This window comes from Pantherophis guttatus, chromosome 8 (assembly GCF_059756535.1).
Source record: "Pantherophis guttatus breed Tessera chromosome 8, ASM5975653v1, whole genome shotgun sequence".
NCBI classification, from domain to species: Eukaryota; Metazoa; Chordata; class Lepidosauria; order Squamata; family Colubridae; genus Pantherophis; species Pantherophis guttatus.
The window spans coordinates 82102510-82126351 of NC_142070.1; the positions used below are offsets into that span (position 1 = coordinate 82102510).

General features: G+C 42.2%; 1 protein-coding gene across 3 annotated transcripts in view; it reads left to right on the forward strand.

The window, feature by feature from the left end:
* The window catches only part of PPARGC1A (PPARG coactivator 1 alpha), a 523380-nt gene that overhangs the window by 453053 nt on the left and 46485 nt on the right, over nt 1-23842 (forward strand). For all 3 annotated transcript variants that reach the window (XM_087875545.1, XM_060688913.2, XM_060688912.2), the window contains 2 exons: nt 20768-20962; nt 23167-23289. In XM_087875545.1, coding sequence (XP_087731671.1) covers nt 20768-20962; nt 23167-23289 — 318 coding nt within the window. The remainder of the gene's footprint in view (nt 1-20767; nt 20963-23166; nt 23290-23842) is intronic.

Below are 23842 nucleotides of genomic sequence, written 5' to 3' on the forward strand. Positions count from 1 at the left end.
AAGAAAGAAAGAGGGTTGGAGAAAATGCCATATCATCTTGAAATAAGGTATAGGTAAAGGTTCCCCTCGCACATCTGTGCTAGTCGTTCCTGACTCTAGGGGGCGGTGCTCATCTCCGTTTCAAAGCCGAAGAGCCAGCGCTGTCCGAAGACGTCTCTGTGGTCATGTGGCCGGCATGACTCAACACCAAAGGCGCATGGAACGCTGTTCCCTTCCCACCAAAGGTGGTCCCTATTTTTCTACTTGTATTTTTTACCTGCTTTTGAACTGCTAGGTTGGCAGAAGCTGGGACAAGTCACGGGAGCTCACCCTGTTACGCGGCACTCGAACCGCTGAACTGCTGACCTTTCGATTGACAAGCAGCTGGACTTTCTGGTTTTTCTTTGAAGACATTTCGCTTCTCATCTAAGAAGCTTCTTCAGCTCTGACTGGATGGTGGAGAACGGAAGGATTGATAGCCAGTCAGAGCCGAAGAAGCTTCTTGGATGAGAAGTGAAATGGCGGGGAGAGTTTTCCAGGCAGTTGCCTCTTGAAAAAGCACCTTTGGGTCAACCATGACCTGGATGGCTGAGAATCTCCATTGATGTTCTTCTCTGGAATAGTTTATATTGTGTAGTTATAAACTTCTCTTATAAACATATTGAGGGCAATAGGCTGATGTTGTAAACCACTTAGAGAGGGCTGGAAAGCACCGTGAAGTGATATATAAATCTAAGTGCTATGGCTAGTCCTTCCTTCCCTCCCTCCTTCCTTTTGATTCCTTCCTTCCTTCCTTCCTTCCCTCCTTCCTTCTTTCTGTTTCCTTCCTTCCTTCCTTCCGTCCGTCCTTCCTTCCTTCCTTCCTTCCTTCCCTCCCTCTCTCCCTCCCTCTCTTCTATCTTTTCCTTCCTTCCTCCCACTCTCCCTTCCTTCTTCCTTCCTTCCTTCCCTTCTACCTTTTCCTTCCTTCCTTCCTCCCACCCTTCCCTTCCCTCCTTTCTTCCTTCCTTCCCTCCCTCACTCCCTCCCTTCTATCTTTTCCTTCCTTCCTCCCACTCTCCCTTCCTTCTTCCTTCCTTCCTTCCCTTCTATCTTTTCCTTCCTTCCTTCCTTCCTTCCTTCCTTCCTTCCTTCCTTCCTTCCTTCCTTCCTTCCATGATGCCACATTGGTTGGAAATGTAGTTTTGCAGGCTGACACTGCCCACTGCCAGGAGTTCGATCCTGAAAGAGCTCAGGGTTGACTCAGCCTTTCATCCTTCCGAGGTGGGTAAAATGAGGACCCAGATTGTTGGGGGCAAGAGGCTGATTCTGTAAATCGCTTAGAGAGGGCTATAAAAGCACTGTGAAGCGATATATAAGTCTAAGTGCTATTGCTAGTGCTTCCTTCCTTCCTTCCTTCCTTCCTTCCTTCCTCCCTCCCTCCCTCCCTCCCTCCCTCCCTCCCTCCCTCCCTCCTTCCTTTCATGGTGGCACAGTTGTTAGAATGCAGCATTGAAGGCTAACTCTGCCAACTGCCAGGAGTTCGATCCTGACCGGCTCAAGGTTGACTCAGTCTTCCATCCTTCTGAGGGCAGTAAAATGAGGACCCAGATTGTGGGGGGCAAGATGCTGACTCTTTAAAACCGCTTAGAGAGGGCTGTGAAGCACTTGTGAAGCGGTATATAAGTCCAAGTGCTATTGCTATTGCTACCTTCGGGTACACAGGTGCTTCAGATCGTATCAGTGTTGTAAGCAAAGATGTCGTGACTCATGCATGACCTGATGCTACAAATAACATGTTATGTGTAAACTAACAAGGGAGGATCTTTGGGAACCAGCTAAACAAACCAGACTATCCCAAGCTGGTAGGTTCCAGCCATGTTGAACTTCAACCCATCCCATTCCCAATAACTTGCTGTCTTTTATTGGTGTGTAGTTGTGTGAGCGATTCTGTAGAATTTACAAAGCACCCATTTACTGTTTAGCATAAACAGCAGCTCCTGGCCACTCCTGAGAAATAGTATCCCTACTCCTTGTTTGTGGTAGATAAGACGGAAGACCTCGGTTCCTTTTAGCTGAACTCTTCCAGTCAACTCTTGCCGATGTGTTAGGCTACATGTTTGCGTCAGAATGGAGTGCTGATAAAAACCCGAGCTGAGCGGGGAAGATATTTTGACATATTAAAACAGGCTCCAATCTGTTTGAAGAGTCACAACGAAAGCTGGAACACCCAACCGCTTTCAAGAAAATGTCACCCAAAAGCAGAATCTTTTTGTGTGTGTGTGTGTGTGTGCCAATAATAAGAATTAGAAACACTTTGTCATGTCCTCTCCCAAGAATTGGAATCACGTAAAGGTTGAAAGAGATCTTGGCGATATCTAATCCAGAGGTCTGTAGAGATTCTCAGTCAGGGGACGCGGTGGCGCAGTGGTGAGAGTGCAGTACTGCAGGCTGCTTCTGCGGACTGCCGGCTGCCTGCAGTTTGGCAGTTCGAATCTCACCAGGCTCAAGGTTGGACTCAGCCTTCCGTCCTTCCGAGGTGGGAAAAATGAGGACTCAGGTTGTTGGGGGTCAAGAGGCTGACTCTGTAAACCGCTTAGAGAGGTGTTTTCTTAGGGTGGAAAGCCTGAGGAACGTGAGAATCTCCTGATTATTTGCAGAACTTCTCAAGACTTGGCCTTCTGTTGGGGCCTTCCGTTTGAAAATAAGCAGTGCTGGACCGCTTTGACAGGAGGTGGGGCCGAGCCTGTCACTCTGCTTTTGAAAGGCTATCAGAGAATTAGACGACCGTTCCGCTTTGCCCATATGTTTGCTTAACATATTTTTAAATTTTAAATTTTTAATTGGTTTGTCATTTTAAACTGGGGCCAAATTAATATATATTCTTTTAATTGTTTTTAATGTTTGTATTGTATGTTTTTATCTGGCTGTACACCGCCCTGAGTCCCTTGGGAGAAGGTGTGGTATATAAATCCGAAATAAAATAAAAATAAAAATAAAATACAAGTAATCTCAGGATATAAGGAATGTCACTGTGCCACATGTCCTAAACCCTGGGCTATTAGATCAAGTGTGAGTGATATATCGCCACTTGAAAAGTCCTGGAGTCATGGAAATCCGAGATAATACCAACAGAAGAAAAAAATAATAACAAAAATAAATAAATGCGCAGAGACTGATAGGCTCACAAAAGAACTCCAAGATAAAGAGAACACTGACTTTTATTTAGTTTGGCAAAAATGGTACACATGGTTAGAAAGAAGGATAGGCCAACAACATAGGACATTAGGAAAACATAACTCAAGAATTGTAGAAATAGATACATGAGATGAGCCGTAGGATTGTATAAATAAATGGTTAATACGTTTGTAGAAAGATACTGCTGAACTTCAATGAATATATTAAGGTATAAGCAAGTAAATTTGTAAATAGTATGATTAAGGAAAATTGGTTAAATGGACATTAACCACCGATGCGAAGGTTTTCTAGAAGTCAGTCAATTGACTCTTTGTTAATGTATAAGTGTTTACATGTATTTGTGTTTTACGTTTGTTTATGTTAATAAAATTTAATTAAAAAAAAAAAAGAAAGAAAAGTCCTGGAGTCATATGAGCATAACTCCTTGGGCTATTTTAATTAGCCATAGTCTCCATCCACCTTCAAAGGCTACGTTTGGAAGAATGACGTGCCAAGGAAAGGACCCCCCCCCTTTAAGAAATTCTTCTATCACTCCTGGTGACTGTGTTCAGAATTGAAAAAATATTGGAAAATTTTTTTTAAAAATGGTTGCAGGAAATAACTGGAGCTCAACTGGAATATACACTGGAACTGTTCCTTCTGGGGATAATGAAAAAAAACATGATAAGAAAACAAGACCTATGATCCTACATATAACGACCGCAGCAAGATTGGCCTTTGTGCAACGTTGGAAGAAGGCAGAGATGCCCTCCGATGACTTCATAATAAAAAATAAAATCTTTGATTGCGCTGAAATGGACAAACTAACATTGGAATTGAAAGGAATGACAGACTTGGAGTATTATGTATCATGGGAAAAATGGTACAGATGGATTGAAAACAGAAAAATAAAATAGATTCAGATATAATAGAATTTGATGAAATTGAGCACATAGAGCATAAGAATGGAGTAGCGATATGTTGTGTAAAAGATCACAGTTCTGCATAGAAATTTTCTTCTTTGTATTTTTGTACTTATGTTTCTAGTTTTGGTTTGTTTAAAAATTAATAAAATATGGTTGCTTTTTTTAAAGGAAGAAATACTTCCTAAGTGAGAAACTTTAATTCTCTTCCCGAGTATCTTTCTTCTCTAACGTTTCCCTCTGTTGGGCACCAAACTAGCTCCTGTCATATTTTCCAGCTCTTCAGATGTCTGTTCCTAATTTGATAGCCATAAAGGTAGAGAGCAAAATTAAGTTCCTTGGAAGAGAGAAACCAACATATGTCAGGCACTTCTGTGGTCATATAGACACACCAATGTGTGTTATACAATAGTATAAATTCAAGATGGATACAGGGAGGCATGAGATAATTAAAATTCTTATTCCTAATGTTTCTTTAGGATAGGATAGGATAGGATAGGATAGGATAGGATAGGATAGGATAGGATAGGATAGGATAGGATAGGATAGGATAGGATTCTTTATTGGCCAAGTGTGATTGGACATACAAGGAATTTGTCTTTGGTGCATACGCTCTCGGTGTACATAAAAGAAAAGATACGTTCGTCAAGAATCATAAGGTACAAGACTTAATGATTGTCATAGGGAACAAATAAGCAATCGGGAAACAATATCAATATAAATCGTAAGGATACCAGCAACGAAGTTACAGTCATACAGTCATAAGTGGGAGGAGATGGATGGTAGGAACGATGAGAAGATTAATAATAGTGCAGACTTAGTGAATAGTTTGCCAGTGTTGAGGGAATTATTTGTTTAGTAGAGTGATGGTGTTTGGGAAAAAACTGTCCTTGTGTCTAGTTGTTCTGGGCTGCAGTGCTCTATAGCATCGTTTTGAGGGTAGGAGTTGAAGCAGTTTATGTCCAGGATGCGAGGGGTCTGTAGATATTTTCACAGCCCTCTCTTTGACTCGTGCAGTAGACAGATCCTCCATGGAAGGCAGGTTGGTAGCCGTGGTTTTTTCTGCCGTTCTAACTATCCGTTGAAGTCCGTGCCTATCTTGTTGGGTTGCAGAACCAAACCAGACAGTTATGGAGGTGCAGATGACAGACTCAATCATTCCTCTGTAGAACTGTTATCAGCAGCTCCTTGGGCAGTTTGAGCTTCCTGAGTTGGCACAGAAAGAACATTCTTTGTTGTGCTTTTCTGATGACGTTTTTAATGTTAGGCACCCATTTTAAGTCTTGAGATATGGTAGAACCTAGAAATGTGAAGGTCTCTACTGTTGATACTGTGTTGTCTAGTATTACGAGAGGTGGAAGTATGGGAGGGTTTCTCCTAAAGTCCACCACCATTTCTACGGTTTTGAGTGTCTTCAGTTCCAGATTGTTCCGGTCGCACCACGAGGCTAGTTGTTCAACCTCCCGTCTGTATGCGAATTCATCATTGTCTTGAATGAGACTGATCACTGTTGTGTCATCTGCAAACTTCAGTCGTTTAACAGATGGATCGTTTGAGATGCAGTCATTGGTGTACAGAGAGAAGTGGGGAGAGCACACAGCCTTGGGGGGCCCCTGTGCTAATTGTATAGATATCTGATGTGATTCTGCTTAGCTTCACTGCTGCTTCCTGTCTGTTAGGAAGCTTATGATCCACTTGCAAGTGTGTTCTGGTACCACTAGCTGATTTAGCTTAGTTAGAAGAATGTCTGGAATGATGGGATTTAATGCTGAACTAAAGTCTACAAAGAGGACCCTTGCGTAGGTCTTTGGAGATTCAAGATGTTGTAGGATGTAGAGCAGAGCCATATTAACAGCATCATCTGTTGATCTATTTGCTCGGTATGCAAATTGCAAGGGGTCTAACAGCGGATCTATGATAATTTTCAAGTGGGACAGCACTAGCCTTTCAAAGGTTTTCATGACTACAGAAGTTAGAGCTACTGGTCTGTAGTCATTCAGTTCCTTGATGGTGGGCTTCTTCGGCACTGGGATGTTGCCACCTTTGGGGGGAAAAAAACCCCTCCCAGATGCTTCAGATGTCTCCTCTTTTGTATGTAACTGAATTAAAACAACTTCTTACTGGTATTACTAGTAAATACAAGTAAATACTAGCAAAAGTTTGGACTGCTATAACATTTGACCCTTTATCAGTAGATAAAAGCTGTCGGAAACCATACACATTTTGGAAGTCTTTTGAGAGCATTCATCGTAGTTTCTCAGAACATAGAATAATAGAATCGGAAGGGACCATGGAGAACTTCTAGTCCAACCCCCTACTCAAGCAGGAGACTCTATAAACATTTCAGACAAGTGGCTGTCCGGTCTCTTCTTCAAAACCTCCAGGGATGAAGCACCCACAACTTCTGAAGGCAACTTCTGTTCCACTGGTCGATTGTTCTTAGTGTCAGGAAATTTCTCCTCAGTTCTAGGTTGCTTCTCTCCTTGGTTAGTTTCCATCCGTTGTTTCTCATCTTGCCTTTTGGTGCTTTAGAAAATAGTTTGACCCACCCCCTCATTTTTGTAGGAGCCCCTGAGATATTGGAACACTGCTATCATGTCACCCCTAGTCCTTCTTTTCATCAAACTAGACGTACCCAGTTCCAGCAACCGTTCTTCATATGTTTTAGCCTTCAGTCCCCTAATCCTCTTTGTTCCTCTTCTCTGCACTCTTTCTAGAATCTCAACATCTTTTTCTCCTTCCTCCTCTTCCTCTATGATCCTTGTGGACTATGCCTATGGAGTCCAAGATTGCAGTGGAACATTTTGTACTTTACTACTAATGTACATTCAGTGGCTAAAATGCTGAGCTTGTCAATCGGAAGGTCGGCAGTTCAGCGGTTCGAATCCCGAGTGCCGCGTAACGGGGAGAGCTCCCGTGACTTGTCCCAGCTTCTGCCAACCTAACAGTTCGAAAGCAGGTAAAAAATGCAAGTAGAAAAATAGGGACCACCTTTGGTGGGAAGGTAACAGCATTCCATGCGCCTTTGGCGTTGAGTCTTGCCGGCCACATGACCACGGAGACGTCTTCGGACAGCGCTGGCTCTTCGGCTTTGAAACGGAGAGGAGCACCGTCCCGTAGAGTCGGAAACGACTAGCACATATGTGCAAGGGGAACCTTTACCTTTACCTTTACATTACTACAAAGGAATTACACATCCAATCTATTTATTTATTAATTTTTATGACGCCCCTCCCCATCTCACCATCTTGGGTGGCTTACGAGGTAATAAAAATAGAATTACAAAAAGAATTATAAGTGGGTGGCTTACAATGTAATAAAAACAGAATGATATAAAAATGATTATAAATCTAAGAACAATTAATATTGTTCTTATTATTAATACAAGGGTCCGAGGAGTTTTCTACCTGTGTTCCTTTTTTGAGCGTGACACGCAGAAAGTTTCCTTTGAGTTTACTATTATTACTTACTATTAACCGCGAGAAGCAAGTACCCTGAGGGAAGCGAAGGCTGAAGAAATGAGTCTATCCAATTTAGAGGCCATATCAGACAAAGAAAGCAAAATGAGCAATTAGGTTAGCTGCATGTAGGCTTAGTCACAGCTAGGTTGTCAAGGGGAAATCGGGAAACCCAGGCAGTTCAAACGAATATAGAAGTTTATTCAAGTTTAAGCTCTCTACAAAAATCTGAACTACTAATGGTCAAAGCAAATTGCTGGTAGATAAGGGTCAACGGAATTCAAGAATGGTTGGACTTACTATAAGTCCCTTGTGGGCACGAAGGACTCAAGACTGATGATGCGTTTGACCCCTCCCTCACATTCAGCCTGGTCATCTCCTACACAGATGATGCGATATTGTGTAAACGTGTTGAAGCTTCAACTCTTAAAACTGTGAGTGGACAATATTTTTGATAGTGGTTGTTTCTATTCATCTGGTAGGAGAAGCTTTTAGCTTTTAGACTTCCAAGAGGCTTTAATCTTTCTTGGTATTTTCAGTAGATATCCTCATATATTATACGTTTTTCATTGTTAAAATTCGGTTGGCTATTTATTTAGCTTTCCTCACTATTATTCTCTGGATTTTTATCACGTACCGCCATATTTGTCCATGCTTATCTGCTGGTTTCCTTCCTTCCCCTGGACCACATCTTGATTTTTATTTTTATTTTTTAACTCCGGCGGAGTTTAGCTGTTTGAAAACTGAGAATGAACTCTGGTGGTCCCAGATGATTACATAGAGCTAGTAGACTCCACATTTTTTTAAATAGGGAAGGCTGGCCCTGGGATTTACAAGCCTATTCACCTGACCCTTCTTTTTTTTTTTTTAACTTAAGAAATACTATATCATCTTAAAACAATTAAATCGTACAGTAGCTGCAGGAAAGTGGGGCAGGAACTAGCAGGGGAGAAAAAGTAGGGTTAAGCTGACTTTACAGAAATAAAAAGCGTGGAGAGAAATGATGATAAAACTTGAAAGAGCAACATATTTAAAAAAAAAAAATCATGGCTCCGTCAAGGATATGTAAATGACTCCAACCCACCTTCTAATTAAATATACCAACACATCTTTACAAGGCATTTCAAACGTCTTTAAATAATTAGCGTTCTTAATTGTTGATGACAACAGAATCAAAACAAGTTGATTGTTTTGTGGGACTACGTTGGGGACAAAAAATAGCTGGTTGACTTTGTTTAAGAATCAGAGGGGTACCGGGTTAGAAAAGGTCTTTCCACATCATCTTGATGAAGTGATATCTGAAGAATAGAGTAGAGCAGAGCAAGATGAAGAATGGAATGAAGAGTAGAATAGAGTAGAATAGAATAGAATAGAATAGAATAGAATAGAATAGAATAGAATAGAATAGAATAGAGTAGAGTAGAGTAGAGTAGAGTAGAGTAGAGTAGAGTAGAGTAGAGTAGAGTAGAGTAGAGAATGGAATGAATGTAGAATAAAATAAAATAGAGAATAGAATGGAGTGGAGAGTGGAGTGGAGTGGAGTGGAGTGGAGTGGAGTGGAGTGGAGTAGAGTAGAGTAGAGTAGAGTAGAGTAGAGTAGAGTAGAGTAGAGTAGAGTAGAGTAGAGAATGGAATGAATGTAGAATAAAATAAAATAGAGAATAGAATGGAATGGAATGGAATGGAATGGAATAGAATAGAATATTGAGTAGAGTAGAATAGAATAGAGTAGAGCAGAGTAGAGAATGGAATGAAAATAGAATAGAATAGAAATAGAAATAGGGAATGGAATGGAATAAAATAGAAATAGAAATAGAAATAGAAATAGAAATAGAATAGAGAATGGAATGAATATACTGTAGAATGGAAAGGAATGGAATAAAATAGAGAATGGAATGGAACGGAACGAAACAGAACTGAACTGAACAGAACAGAATAGAATAGAGAATAGAATAAAATAGAGAATAGAATGAGAATGCAGAATAGAAGGGACCTTGGAGGTCATCTAGTCCAACCCCCTGCTTAGGCAGGAAACCCTACACCACTTCAGACAAACGGCTGTCCAATCTCTTCTTAAAAACTTCCAGCGTTGGAGCATTCACAACTTCTGGAGGCAACTTCTGTTCCACTGATTAATTGTTCTCACTGTCAGGAAATTTCTCCTTGGTTCTGGGTTGCTTCTCTCCTTGGTTAGTTTCCACCCATAGAATAGAATAGAGTAGAGTAGAGTAGAGTAGAGTAGAGTAGAGTAGAGTAGAGTAGAGTAGAGTAGAGTAGAGTAGAGTAGAGTAGAGAATGGAATGGAATGGAATGGAATGAATATAGAATAGAATAAAATAGAGAATAGAATGCAGAACAGAACAGAACAGAACAGAATAGAATATAGAATAGAATATAGAATAGAATAAAATAGAGAATAGAATGAGAATGCAGAATAGAATAGAGGAATGAGGAATCTCTCTCTCTCATCACTAGGAGGCAAAATGACTTAATAATGCAGACTCAATGGATCAGTTTTTTTTTAAAAAAAACCTACAAGGGTTTTGTTTTCTCACTCTATTCTTCTCCCAGCTGCTAAACACCACTGCATTTCCGTTCTCTCCATCCCAGTTCCTCTGTCTATATCCTACCGTTTCTTAACCTTTGCGCAGGGCCTTCCGCCCATGCACAGATCATCAAAAACAGGACGTTACGACGTCCGGGCGGGTTGGCGGAGCCTCCCACAGCCGCCGCTACCAATTCGCTCGAATTCCTGTAGGAGCTCTCGCCTCACAATCAGGAGGCTGTGAGTTCGATCCTAGGTAGAGGCAGATATTTCTTTCTCTGAGCACAATGAGAATCTATCTGCTGAACAAAACTCCTCATTGGTGACAGGAAGGGCATCTGGCCATTAAAACACTCTGCTAGCTCCATTCAGTTGCCTAGACTCCACCCCGCAAGGGATTATGGGGTCGTTAAAAGAAGATGATGACATACATTTTACCTGAACGAGTTTCATCATGATATTATCTTATTTGGGGTCCTGTAACCCCATTTTGCTGAATCACTGCAGCTTTTCAGTCTGCCTTTGCCTCATAGCTTTGGTGCCAAAAGCAGAGCTTACACTCACAAAATCTCAGGGTTTAGTGGTTTGCAACTGCTTGGAACAATTGTTGGTCAAAAGATGTAAAGTGTTTCACCAGAGGTTGTTAGCAGGATGCTGTATTTCTGGGACAATCAGTTTGTGAGCAACTGAATTGTAATGGAATTCCTGTAAGTAAACATAATGTAAACTTGTGAGTTGCAATAATTCATCAGCAGGGGGGAAAACAGAGACTTGTTATTTTGCCAGAAGACTTACAGCTTCTCCTAAAATGACTAATAACAAAAAAAGGCAATTTTATTCCCAGAATAAAGGAGCAACTTCAACAAGAGAACTCAATGTTTCTCCTCCTCCTCCTCCTCCTCCTCCTCCTCCTCCTCCTCCTCCTCCTCCTCCTCCTCCTCCTCCTCCTCTTCTTCTTCTTCTTCTTCTTCTTCTTCTTCTTCTTCTTCTTCTTCTTCTTCTTCTTCTTCTTCTTCTTCTTCTTCCTCTTCCTCTTCCTCTTCCTCTTCCTCCTCCTCCTTTGGAAGGGACCTTGGAGGTCTTCTAGTCCAATCCTCTATAGGATATAGGATAAGATACCCTATATCATGTCAGTCTCTCTTAAAAGCCTCTAGTGATGGAACATCCATAACTTCTGGTGGTAACTTCTGTTCCATTGGTTAATTGTCCTCACTGTTAGGAAGTTTCTCCTTAATTCCAGGTTGCTTCTCTCCTTGGTTAGTTTCCACCCATTGTTTCTTGTTCTGCCTACTGGTGCTAGAATTGCTATAGGAGCTTTTCCAAACAGATAGTAATTCTACCCATGAAAAGAAACCAAGGATCCATTTTCTGTTTAAAAAGTTGATAGAAAAGGAGGTGGAGAGGTACAGAGGGAGAAGAATATTTGACTGAATATTCTTAAATTTTAAAATTCTGTAAGGAAGGTAATTGAATGGCACACACACACACACAAAAGTGAAAAAGAGACTGGAACTTTTGGGACTCATAATTGAATGCAAACTGACATCTTCTTTATTAGATTTTTATCCCGTCTTTATTACTTTATATAACTCAAGGTGGTGAACGTACATAGTACACTTTCCTCCTCCTCTTCTCTTCGTACAGTTGTAATCAGGAAATTAGACATAGTATAGTCTGTGATACAGGTTTCCATACCTACAATATGAGTATGTTTTCAATCAACTGAATTATTAACACATTTTGGGGTGTGTGTGATTTTTTTTCTTGTTTTGGTTTGAATCTTTAAAAAAACACCTTTGTTGCTTAATCTCTAACAGAGACTAAGAAAAAATCTGTCTGTCTATCTATCTCTATCATCTGTCTATCTATTTCTATCATCTGGCTGTCTCTATCTATCGATTGATCGATCGATCTATTTATCTACTGTATCCATCCATCCATCCATCCATCCATCCATCTATCTTGTAGCTATTATCTATTTCTGTCTGTCTGTCTGTCTGTCTGTCTGTCTGTCTGTCTGTCTATCTCTATCTCTCGATCTCTAACATCTATCATTATCTATCTATCAATCATCTATCTATCTATCTATCTATCTATCTATCTATCTATCTATCTATCATCTATCTCTGTATCTCTATATCTAGCGTCTATCTATCTATCATTTATCTAGTATCTATCCATCCATCCATCCATCCATCTATCTTGTAGCTATTATCTATCTATCTATCTCTGTCTGTCTATCTATCATATCTATCTATCTATCTATCTATCTATCTATCTATCTATCTATCTATCTATCATCTATCTATCTATCTATCTATCTATCTATCTATCTATCTATCTCTCTATCATTTATGGCTTAGGACCGGGATATTTACGGGACCGCCTGCTGCCACCAGTAGCCTCTCACCGGCCAGTATGCTCTCATAGAGAGGGGCTCCTCCGGGTGCCGTCGGCCAAACAGCGTCGACTGGCGGCCCCCAGGGGGAGAGCCTTCTCTGTGGGGGCACCTTCCACCATTTGGAATGAGCTCCCCCTGGAGATACGGAGGATCCCGGATCTACGCACCTTCCGCCGCGCCCTCAAGACTTTCTTATTTCAACAGGCCGGCCTGGCCTAACTCCTCCCTTTTAACTTTTTAAATTGTAAATTTTAAATCTGTCTTAAGTATTGGGGGTGTTTTAATTTGTTCCGGGCCAAATTTGTTTAATGTGGTTTTATATTGTCCTTTTAAATCTTGTAATCTATGTGTTTTATTTTTTTGGCTGTTCACCGCCCTGAGTCCTTCGGGAGTAGGGCGGTATATAAATTTAATAAAATAAAATAAAAATAAAATAAAATATACTGTATCTATCCATCCATCCATCCATCTTTCTATCTTGTAGCTATTATCTCTGTCTGTCTGTCTGTCTATCATCTATCTATCTATCTATCTATCTATCTATCTATCTATCTATCTATCTATCTAAAAACTTATTTTTTTCAGTTAGCCGGTCTGTCTTGATTTTAGGGTTAGTTTTAAAATTTTAATATTGATTTTAATTGACAAGTTTTAAATTATGGGCCAAATTTATAAATTATTTTAACTTTATTTTTAACTGTGATGTTTGTATAGATGTTTTTATCTTGGCTGTTCACCGCCCTGAGTCCGAAAGGAGAAGGGCGGTATAGAAATTTGAATAATAAATAAATAAATAAATAAATATCTATCATCTATCTATCTATCTATCTATCTATCTATCTATCTATCTATCTATTATCTATCTATCTATCTATCTATCTATCTATCTATCTATCTATCTATCTATCATCTACCTACCAGCCTGTCTACTGTGTGTATAGACCCTTCAGGTAGATCCAAAATCTCTTTTCCTTCTAGGCTCTTGCATGTCCTGTGAGGATCAGTGACGGAACTCCGACAAAAGTCAGAATTAATTTAAGGAGACCCAACAGTTTGCCTCCCCATATACTTCCCAGCCCCCCCTTTTTTCCCCTCCTTTTTTTTTTAAATTCCGAAGCACTCCTCACTCCTGACATCACTTGGCTGCAGTTTTTCAGCCAAAGCGAAAAGTAGGCAGTCAACTGTAGGGCCGGGAATGTGTTGAAGTCAAGACTTCCTGAAGTCAAGACTTCAACCAGCAGGCAAGATCAGATCCAATTAGAGAAGCTCTTAGGAATCCGGGAAGGTCTGATGGGATGAGACAGAAGGGAAGCCTTCCACTCACTGCTGCGTTTTAAGAGCAAGGCCTACTCAATGAATCCATGTTTAAACCCTCTTTGTCTCACCCGCCCTATGTCATGGGCTGCCCAGCTCCCTTTTCCAGGCAGGAGGTCTGTTTCCATCTGTCCCTTGTTTTTGCAATGGTCAAATCTGCTGTCGAGTTATTTTCCTCTGACTGTGTGAATGCAGTAACTCTCTCGCCAGGGTATTTAGACCAAAAGGCCATTTTCCATGCTGAGTGGTGCCAATTTTCTGGCTTCGGAAATTCAGCGCAACCTCCCAATTCTCAGAAAGATTCGCTCCATCTGGTATCCATTTCAGGTTGTGTCAGCCGGAAGCGGGGAAAGTGTTTACTTCACACGTAAAATGCCACTTTTCCCTTTTGTGGCTGCAACTTTTGGGTTCTGTGCCAATTTGAGAAAAGCTTCTCTCTTTTTGGTTGTTGTTGTTTTTTTGTTTTAATATCGTGAGAATTATTTCACTTTGGGATGAAAGGTGATGCTCAGAAAATTTTTATTTTTTATTTTGGGGGGCCGCTGTGAGAATGGATCGGCGAGCCGTGCCATCCTGACTAAAATAAATATGGAATATTTTGAGAAGATGCTCATAAGACCTCTTCAAAATCATGGCAGGGAATACTATCCCTTGTGGATAATGAGTGACAATATTGGAATAATGAAATTTGCAGCTTCTGGAGGCAACAGGATTCTCTGTCCTTGGGCTGTCAACACGAGATCTCGTACACATCAAGCCGGGAAGAGATATTTAATAAAACAGTTAAAACTTTGTAATATCATAGTTTAGAGCAATGACCTTGTAAATTGTACCAACTAAAATGGCGTTCCTTGCATCCTGGTGGAACTCCTGACTGGAATTTGTGACCTTCCTTAGAACTGTGAAGAAGAGTGTTTAAAAAAGAAAATGGCTGTTAAAATTAGGAGGAGGTAGAGATAGGAAACCAAGATTGCTTTCATGACAGCAGGCCAGAAGTGCTACCACCCTTTGCAGTCACTCCTCTCTTTCTCCTGCACGGCCTTCCGAATCATGTCGGTGCCATTTTCCTCCTCGTCTTTTTCTTCACAAATCCTCAAAAGTTTGTGCCTTGACCTCAGCCTAGTCATCTCCTACCCTGATCCTGCTTCTAAATCAGGTTTACAAAATAACAGAGTTGGGAGGGACCTTGGAGGTCTTCCAGTCCAACCCCCTGCTCAAGAAGGAGACCCTCTACCATTTCTAACAAGTGGCTGTCCGGTCTCTTCTTAAAAGCCTCCAGTGATGGAGCAGCCACAACTTCTGAAGGCAACTTCTGTTCCGCTGGTTGATTGTCCTCACTGTTAAGAAGTTCTTCTTTTTCTTCTTCTTCCTCTTCCCCTTCCCCTCCCTTCCTCCTCCTCTTCCTCCTCCTTCTCTTCTTCTTCTTCTTCTTCTTCTTCTTCTTCTTCTTCTTCTTCTTCTTCTTCTTCCTCCTCTTCCTCTTCCTCTTCCTCTTCCTCTTCCTCCTCTTCCCCTTCCCCTTCCTCTTCCTCCTCTTCCCCTTCCCCTCCCTTCCTCCTCCTCTTCCTCCTCCTCCTTCTCTTCTTCTTCTTCTTCTTCTTCTTCTTCTTCTTCTTCTTCTTCTTCTTCTTCTTCTTCTTCTTCTCCTCCTCCTCCTCCTCCTCCTCCTCCTCCTCCTCCTCCTCCTCCTCCTCCTTCTTCTTCTTCTTCTTCTTCTTCTTCCCCTTCCTCCTCCTCCTCCTCCTCCTCCTCCTCCTCCTCCTCTTCTTCTTCTTCCTCTTCCTCTTCCTCCTCCTCCTTTGGAAGGAACCTTGGAGGTCTTCTAGTCTAATCCTCTATAGGATATAGAATATAGGATAAGATACCCTATATGATTTCAGTCTCTCTTAAAAGCCTCTAGTGATGGAACATCCATAACTTCTGAAGGCAACTTCTCTTCCATTGTCCTCACTGTTAAGAAGCTTCTCCTTGGTTCTAGGTTGCTTCTCTCCTTGATCACTTTCCATCCATTGTTCCTTGTCTGGCCTTCAGGTGCTTTGGAAAAATAGGTTGACCCCCCCTCTTTTCTGTGACATCCTATTGGAACACTCCAAAGCTCCAGAAGGCAAGAGAAGAAACCATGGTTGGAAACTAATCCAAGAGAGAAGCAACCTGGAATTGAAGAGAAACTTCCTAACAGTGAGGACAATCAACCAGATTGTGAGGACTGTGAGGACAATTAATCAGACAATCAACTGAAGTTGCCTTCAGAAGTTGTGGGTTGCTCCATCACTGGAGGTTTTTAAGAAGAAACTGGACAACCACTTGTGTGAAATGGTATAGGGCCGTGATGGCGAACCTATGACACGCGTGCCACAGCTGGCATGTGGAGCCATATTGGTGGGCCCGCGAGCCTTGACCTAGCTCAGCTGCAGCGCGAATGCGTGCACTGGCCAACGGGTTTTTGGACCTTCTGGGCCCACCTGAAGTTGGGAAACAAGCTGTTTCCGGCCTCCGGAGGGCCTCCGTGGGGGGATGAGGAAGGCCTGTTTTTTTCCCTCCCCAGGCTCCAGAGGCTTTCTAGGAGCCTGCGGAGGGCGAAAACGGCCTTCCCTGCCCTCCCAGAGGTCGGAAGCGGCCCGTTTGCCGATTTCTGGTGAGACCAGAAGGCCCATTTTTCGCCCTCCCCAGGCTCCAGAGGCTTTCTAGGAACCTGGAGAGAGTGAAAACGGCCTCCCACCCCACCGGAGGCCAGAAACGACCTGGGACACATTGAATTATGGGTGTGAACACACACTCGTGCAATCCCCCCCCCCATTCCCCCCTGCTTTTGGCACACGATGGCAAAAAGGTTAGCCTTCACTGGTATAGGGTCTCCTGCCATCATTCTGCCATCATTGTCACCTCTGGTCCTTCTCTTCACTAGACTCGATGCATTCCTTCGACCGTTTTTCCTATGTTTTAGTCTCCAGTCCCCTAATCGCCTTCGTTGCTCTTCTCTGCACTCTTTCGCAGGACAATTTCTCCTGAGTATCCGATGAGTAGAAACCGGGTTCTTTCTCCTCTCCCTTTTGCCAGCTCCCTTTCTTGCTACGTCCGCTAATAAAAACACTGGGCGTGAAAATATTATTTAAAAGTGGTTTAGCTCCACCAAGGTTATCTCCCGACCACGTCATTTTAAGTCCTGGAGGCATCTCTGCTCCTGTGTGTTAGATATGTATTAGCCATCCGCTGTTGTGACTTTGATTTATTTGCTCTGTAAATTGGGACCCCCGCACAATAATGAAAAACGACATTAATTGTTTGAACGGAGTTCTCTTTGTCACCTCCTTCGCTTTTCCTCTGGGGGAATGTTTGAAACTCCTTGCGAAGGAAAAAAACAACAACAACACAACACTAATCGAAATTGCGGTGATGAGTAAGAACCAGTGTCCAGTCTGCGTGGAGACGTTGAATGTCAACGGGCTTCCCTGTCTTTGAGGGGTTTTTTTCCCTCTTTTCTTCTTTTTTTTTACCTGTTTTTTTAAAGTGCAAACCGCTGGAATCAGAAAAGTCGAAGGGTTTCTCTAAAAGTCCATATTACGAAAAAAAGAAAAAGAACGCCAACTTTCTTTTCCAACATAGTTTTCTCTTTTATTTTTTAGCATTTGTAAAACAATTTCTTTTTATTTATTTTTTTCAATTTTTATTTATAAGTACAAACTAAACAGAACAATGAAAGGTGCAAAACATAAAAACATATAAACACCCATTTCAATACATGTCCAGTTTGTCGCAAACTTTTCCAACATAGTTTTCTAGGTGATTGTGAGGTTTATTTGGGGTCTGATGACTCGTGACCCAGTGAACATTGTTTTGTCAGGGAATACAATTAGCTCTCGATTTATAACAGTTTTGTTTAGCGACCATTCAAGGCAGTGGTGAAATCTAAAATTTGTTACTACTGGTTCTGTGGGCGTGGCTTGGTGGATGGTGGTTAATGTGACTGGGTGGGCGTGGCCAATTTTATTTTTTTTTTACTTTTAAAACCATTTTTTTCTACAACCTCTTCCGCGAAGGAAGGAGGGAAAGAGATAAAGAAAGAAAGGAAAAAGGAAGGAAGGAAATAAAGAGAAAGAAAGGAAGAAAGAAAGAAAGGAAAGAGGGAGAGAGGAAGGAAGGAAAGAAAGAAAGAAAAGAAAGAAGGAAAGGAAAAGAAAAGAAAGGAAGGAAGGAAGGAAAGAGGGAGAGAGGAAGGAAGGAAAGAAAAAAGAAAGAGAGAAAGAAAGAAAGTAGAGGGAGAGAGGAAGGAAGGAAAGAAAAAAGAAAGAAAGAAAAAGTAAGGAAAGAGAGAAAGAAAGAAAGGAAAGAGAAAGAAAGAAAGAAAGAAGAAAGAAAGAAAGAAAGAAAGAAGAAAGAAAGAAAGAAAGAAAGAAAGAAAGAAAGAAAGAAAGAAAGAAAGAAAGAAAGAAAGAAGAAAGAAAGAAAGAAGAAAAAAAGAAAGAAAAAAAGAAAAGAAATCAGGCAAAGCAAAGTGACTGAGTTCAGTCGTTCTGATTGGAGACATAATTTTCCATGCAAAGACCTGACCTCCTCATAGATTGTCCCAGGGCTGCATTGTAACACATTGTGTCATCTTGTGGTTTCCTTGTTACTTCATTAACACTCAATAAACCACAATTAGTAAAATCTCAAGAAAGGAAGTTTGCACGTAATCTGCTCAATTCATGTTGGCCTTTTTTTGGGGGGGATGGGGAAAGGGCGAAATGGTGCCGCTTGCTTGAAATAAGTAAAAACAAGCATTATAATTGTATTTCTGTTTAATTGTTTCCCGAATTGCTAAAGGGGAGGTTTAGCGGAATAGGAGTTAATCCAGTTACGATCAATCTTAACTAATCCCTAATGGGAAAATGGTTCATTCTGAGTTTTACGCTGTGTTTAGATACCATCCCATTATCGTCCTGGCTGGAGCTAAAGTATTTTCGTACAACATCTGCAGAGATCTTGGCATCTTTCCTTCTTTCTTTCAAGAACTGGATTTGGCTGCCCTCAAACCCTTTGCATGGACTCTACAGGGAGTCTGAGTATTCAATTCAGCCAGAATAGAGCTGGGAGGGACCTTGGAGGTCTTCTAGTCCAACCCCCTACTCAAGCAGGAGACCCTATAAACATTTCAGACAAGTGGCTGTCCGGTCTCTTCTTCAAAACCTCCAGTGATGAAGCATCCACAACTTCTGAAGGCAACTTCTGTCCCACTGGTCGATTGTCCTCACTGTTCAGAAGTTTCTCCTTAGTTCCAGGTTGCTTCTCCCTTTGATGAGTTTCCATCCATGGTTTCTTCTCTTGCCTTCTGGTTTGGAGAATAAGTTGACCCTTTCCTCTTCTTTGGGGCAGCCCCTCAAATATTGGAATTCTACAATCACGTCACCCCTAATTCTTCTTTTCTTTAGACTAGCCAAACCCAGTTCCTGCAACCGTTCCTCCTATGTTTTAGTCTCCAGTCCTTTAATTGTCTTAGTTGCTCTTCTTTGCACTTTTATCCAAAGTCTCAGCAACTTTTTTGTCTTCTGGTGACCAAAACTGGATGCTGTGTTAAGTTTTTCCAAACAAATCTCTACGATATAACATTTTGCTTTTGTTTTTCTCCCTTCCCCAAAATACGAATGCTAATTGTGATGTATTGTGTTGAGGAATGCGAGGGTTGTTATATGCATTTCGTTTTAGACCAACAAGACATCTCATGCAGATTAATGTTACAGCCACATCTGATTAGAAATTAATCTGCTTTTAATAATTGCAACTCGAATCAGATAAAAGCTTATAAATAAATCTGTTTGAATTTTTTTTAAAAGCACGTCACTGCGAAGGCCAACTTCAAAGCCAAAAGGATATATTGCTAACAACAGCCTTAGTTTCTGTTCCTTGAGATTCCTAGAACTACGAATCCTATTGTTTAGAAACGTTGAGAGCGGGGTTTAAGTAGAAATTATTCTATCAGGATTTTCTCCCTGTAACATTCATCGCAAGCTGTCTAATGTAAGGATAATTGCAACTTCAAGTAGGTAGTTACAAGTGTGTGGAGGTCACCATACGCTTCTAACCTTCCTGGATTTGCAAGTTTGCAGATGGCTTCCGTGGGATTAATGGGACCAAATGTTAATGTATAAGGCTGTACATTCTTAGTTTCCTGGCCTGAATCATGGTTTTTTTTTCTCTCCTCTCCTCTCCTTTCTCTCTCTCTCTCTCCCCCTCCCTCTCTTTCCCCCCTCTTTCTTTCTTTCTTTCCTCTGTCTCTCTCCCTCTCTTTCTCCCTCCCTCCCTCTCTTTCTCTCTCTCTCTCCCTCCCTCCCCCTATCTCCCTCTCTTTCCCTCTCCTTTTCCCTCTTTCTCCCTCCTTCCCTCTCTCTCTTTTCCTCTCTCCCTCCCTCCCTCTCTCTCTCCCTCTCTTTTCCCCTTTCTCCCTCCTTCCCTCTCTCTCTTTCCCTCTCCTTTTCCCTCTTTCTCCCTCCCTCCCTCTCTCTCTTTTCCTCTCTCCCTCCCTCCCTCTCTCTTTCCCTCCCTCCCTCTCTCTTTCTTTCCCCTTTCTCCGTCTTTCTCCCCTCTCACTCTTTCCTCTCTCCCTCCCACTCTCTCACTCTCTTTCTCTTTCCCTCTTTCTCCCTCCTTCCCTCTCTTTTCCCTCTCTCCCTCCCTCCCTCTCTTTCTTTCCCTCTTTTTCCCTCTTTCTCCCTCCTTCCCTCTCTCTCTTTCCCTCTCTTCCTCCCTCTCCTTCCTCTTTCTCCCTCCCTCTCTTTCCCTCTCTCTCCCTTCCCCCTCTATCTCTTTCCTTCCCTCCCTCTCTCTCTTTCCCTCTCTCTCCCTCCCTCTCTCTCTTTGTCTTTCCCTCTCCTTTTCCCTCTTCCTCCCTCCTTCCCTCCCACTCTTTCCCTCTCTCTCCCTTCCCCCTCTCTCTCTTTCCCTCCCTCCCTCTCTCTCTTTCCCTCCCTCTCCCTCCCTCCCTCCCCCTCTCCCCCTGTATTCTCTGCATGAGTAGAAGATAGATGAAGAGAGCGAAGCCAACTTGCTAGCAGTCCTCACAGAAACGTTGGATAGCATCCCAGTGGATGAAGATGGATTGCCTTCCTTCGATGCCCTGACAGATGGAGATGTGACCAGCGAAAATGAGGCTAGTCCTTCCTCAGTGCCTGGCAGCAGCCCTCCACCCCAGGAGGCAGAAGAGACGTCCCTAGTAAGAGTCCACTTTCCTCGGGTTTCTGGGAAACGGAGTTGCCTTCTGACTGTACAAAGCAGGGGTTATGAAGTCATTGTCTGGTTTGGTTTCTCTCGACAAGTTGCAACGTCAAGAAAGCTAAATTCCAACTAGGAGATGCTCTGAGGGGATAACATCTCTGGAAGAGTAAAAATTAGTCTCTTCCTGAAGGAACTCTAGATGCCTCTGTAAGGGCCATTGGGTCGTTGTCTTCTTTGCCTTCGATTTGTGTTGGGGAAAGAAAAGGAAATGTTGTCCATGCATGCAGAGTTCATTACTAGGGACCTTCTGGTGCCTTCGTAGGCATTTCCTTTCAAGCACAAGTTGCTTGTTTATGGAAGTTGGTTGAAGATTTTGCTGACATTCAGACATGATTAAGGTTAAAGTCTCTCTGTGGGATAACCAGCTCTGGTCAGGTTCAGCTCAGTGAATAAGTCCTGGAAAAAGGGAGGGAGGGAGGGAGGAGATGGAAGAAAGAGTGGGAGGAAGGAAGGAGAAGGAAGAAAGAGTGGGAGGAAGGAAAGGAAGGAAGGAGAAGGAAAGGAGAGTGGGAGGAAGGAAGGAAGGAAAAGGTAGAAGGGAAGGAAGGAAGAAGGAAAGGAGAGTGGGAGGAAGGAAGGAAAAGATAGAAGAGATGGAGGGAAGGAAGGAAGGAGAAGGAAGGAAGGAAGGGATAGAAGGGAAGGAAGAAGAAGGAAGGGAGAGTGGGAGGAAGGAAGGAAAAGATAGAAGAGAGGGAGGGAGGGAAGGAAGGAGAAGGAAGGAAGGAAGGAAAAGATAGAAGGGAAGGAAGAAGAAGGAAGGGAGAGTGGGAGGTAGGAAGGAAAAGATAGAAGAGAGGGAAGGGAGGAAGGAAGGAGAAGGAAGGGAGAGTGGGAAGAAAGAAGGAAAAGATAGGAGGGAGGAAAGGAAGGAAGGAAAGAAGGAAGGAAAAGATAGAAGGGAGGGAGGAAAGGAAGGAAGAAGGAAGGAAGAGTTACATACATTCTGCAATGAAACAGAGCAACCTTTAATGTACTGTAACGCTCCTAGATCAGCTTTCTGATTCAAAAATCTTGGGATTTCGAGGTGATATTTCATGGGTTTTAGTTGGGGAAATTCAACATAAATCATCCAAACCATTAATCTATTGTAGATCTCACACAGGATTGGAACAAGCGTGTAATGAATGTCCTTCAGGTGGAAGATTTGTGAGAAGTTACAGAACAAAATAAAAGAGAGAGAAGTTCCTCTCTCAACCCTAACTTTAGAAAACCCAATTCAGTTGCCCGACAACTTTAATCTTTCAGGCATAATGGAACTGAGAAGCTCAGGATCTCATAACTGGGACTATCAAGATAAACTTGTAAAGTACATCTCCTAAAAGATGTTATCAGCTACAAGGGAAGAGGCTTGCCAAAGCCCAGATGTTTCCTTTGAGATAGAATATTGCATTGTGCATTGGCTCTGGGAGTTTTCTTATTAAAACCAGTGAGGTCTTCAGTTAGAATAGAATAGAATAACAGAGTTGGAAGGGACCTTGGAGGTCTTCTAGTCCAACCCCCTGCTTAGACAGGAAACCCTACACCACTTGGTTGTCCAACATCTTCTTAAAAACTTCCAGTGTTGGAGCATTCACAACTTCTGGAGACAAGTTGTTCCACTGATTAATTGTTCTAACGGTCAGGAAATTCCTCCTAAATTGCTTCTCTCCTTGATGAGTTTCCACCCACTGCTTCTTGTCCTGCCTTCAGGTGCTTTGGAGAATAGGGTGACTCCCTCTTCTTTGGGGCAGCCCCTAAGATATTGGAAGACTGCTATCATGCCTTCCCTAGTTCTTCTTTTCATTAAACTAGACATACCCAGTTCCTGCAACCGTTCTTTATATGTTTTATCCTCCAGTCCCCTAATCTTCTTGGTTGCTCTTCTCTGCACTCTTTCTAGAGTCTCCACATCTTTTCTTTTACAACTTCTGCCTTTGCAGGGAGGCGTTTGACAAATCTAAATCAGATCAGACTTGCTTAATGGGTAAACTATGCACAGACCATCTCTCCATGTCCGGACTGAACTCAACGAATCAAAGAGTGTGAATTTCAAAGGAGAAGGAATAAGAAATAAGAACGCCTAACCGCTTTCTTTCTTTCTCTTCCCAACCTTCCCCCCTTTCCCAACCACCAATTATTTCCTTCCGCTCTTCCTCGCAGCTTAAGAAGCTCTTGTTGGCTCCAGCAAACATCCAACTAAATTACGATGAATGCAGCGGCCTCGGCACACGCAACCATGCCAACGCCAATCACCGGATCAGAACAAACCCCGCCGTGGCCAAGGTACCGTGTTCACCTCTTTAAAGCGTATGTGGAGATGAATTTGCAAACGCTCAATCCTTGCAGTTTCAGCACAGAGCATAGCCCGGTATTGACAGATGTCAGATCTTGGCACCAGGAGAAGCAGCTATATAGGGACCGTAGGTGAAAGCATCATTCCTTTTCTGAACGTACCTAGGGCACATTGGGCATTTTATAGCTCCCAGGCCACATCTGACCCTTTGGCTATGGCTGTCCTGCCTGGATGAGGTCAGTCAGAAACTAGAAAGCAAATGTTAATAAGTTGTAATAAGTATGCCACGCATGCAGTGGTGAAATGTAAAATTTGTTACGACCGGTTCTGTGGGCATGGCTTTGAGGGGGGGGGTTAAGTAATGTGACTGGGTGGGCGTGGCCAACTTTTTTTTTTTTTACTTTTAAAAGCATTTTTTTCTACAACCTTAAGAGGTTGCAGAAAAAAAATGCTTTTAAAAGCCTCTGACGATCAGGCAACTCAGCTGGGATCGTCAGAGGCTCTTAAAGGCATTTTTTTTTCCTACAACCTCTTCGGCCAAAG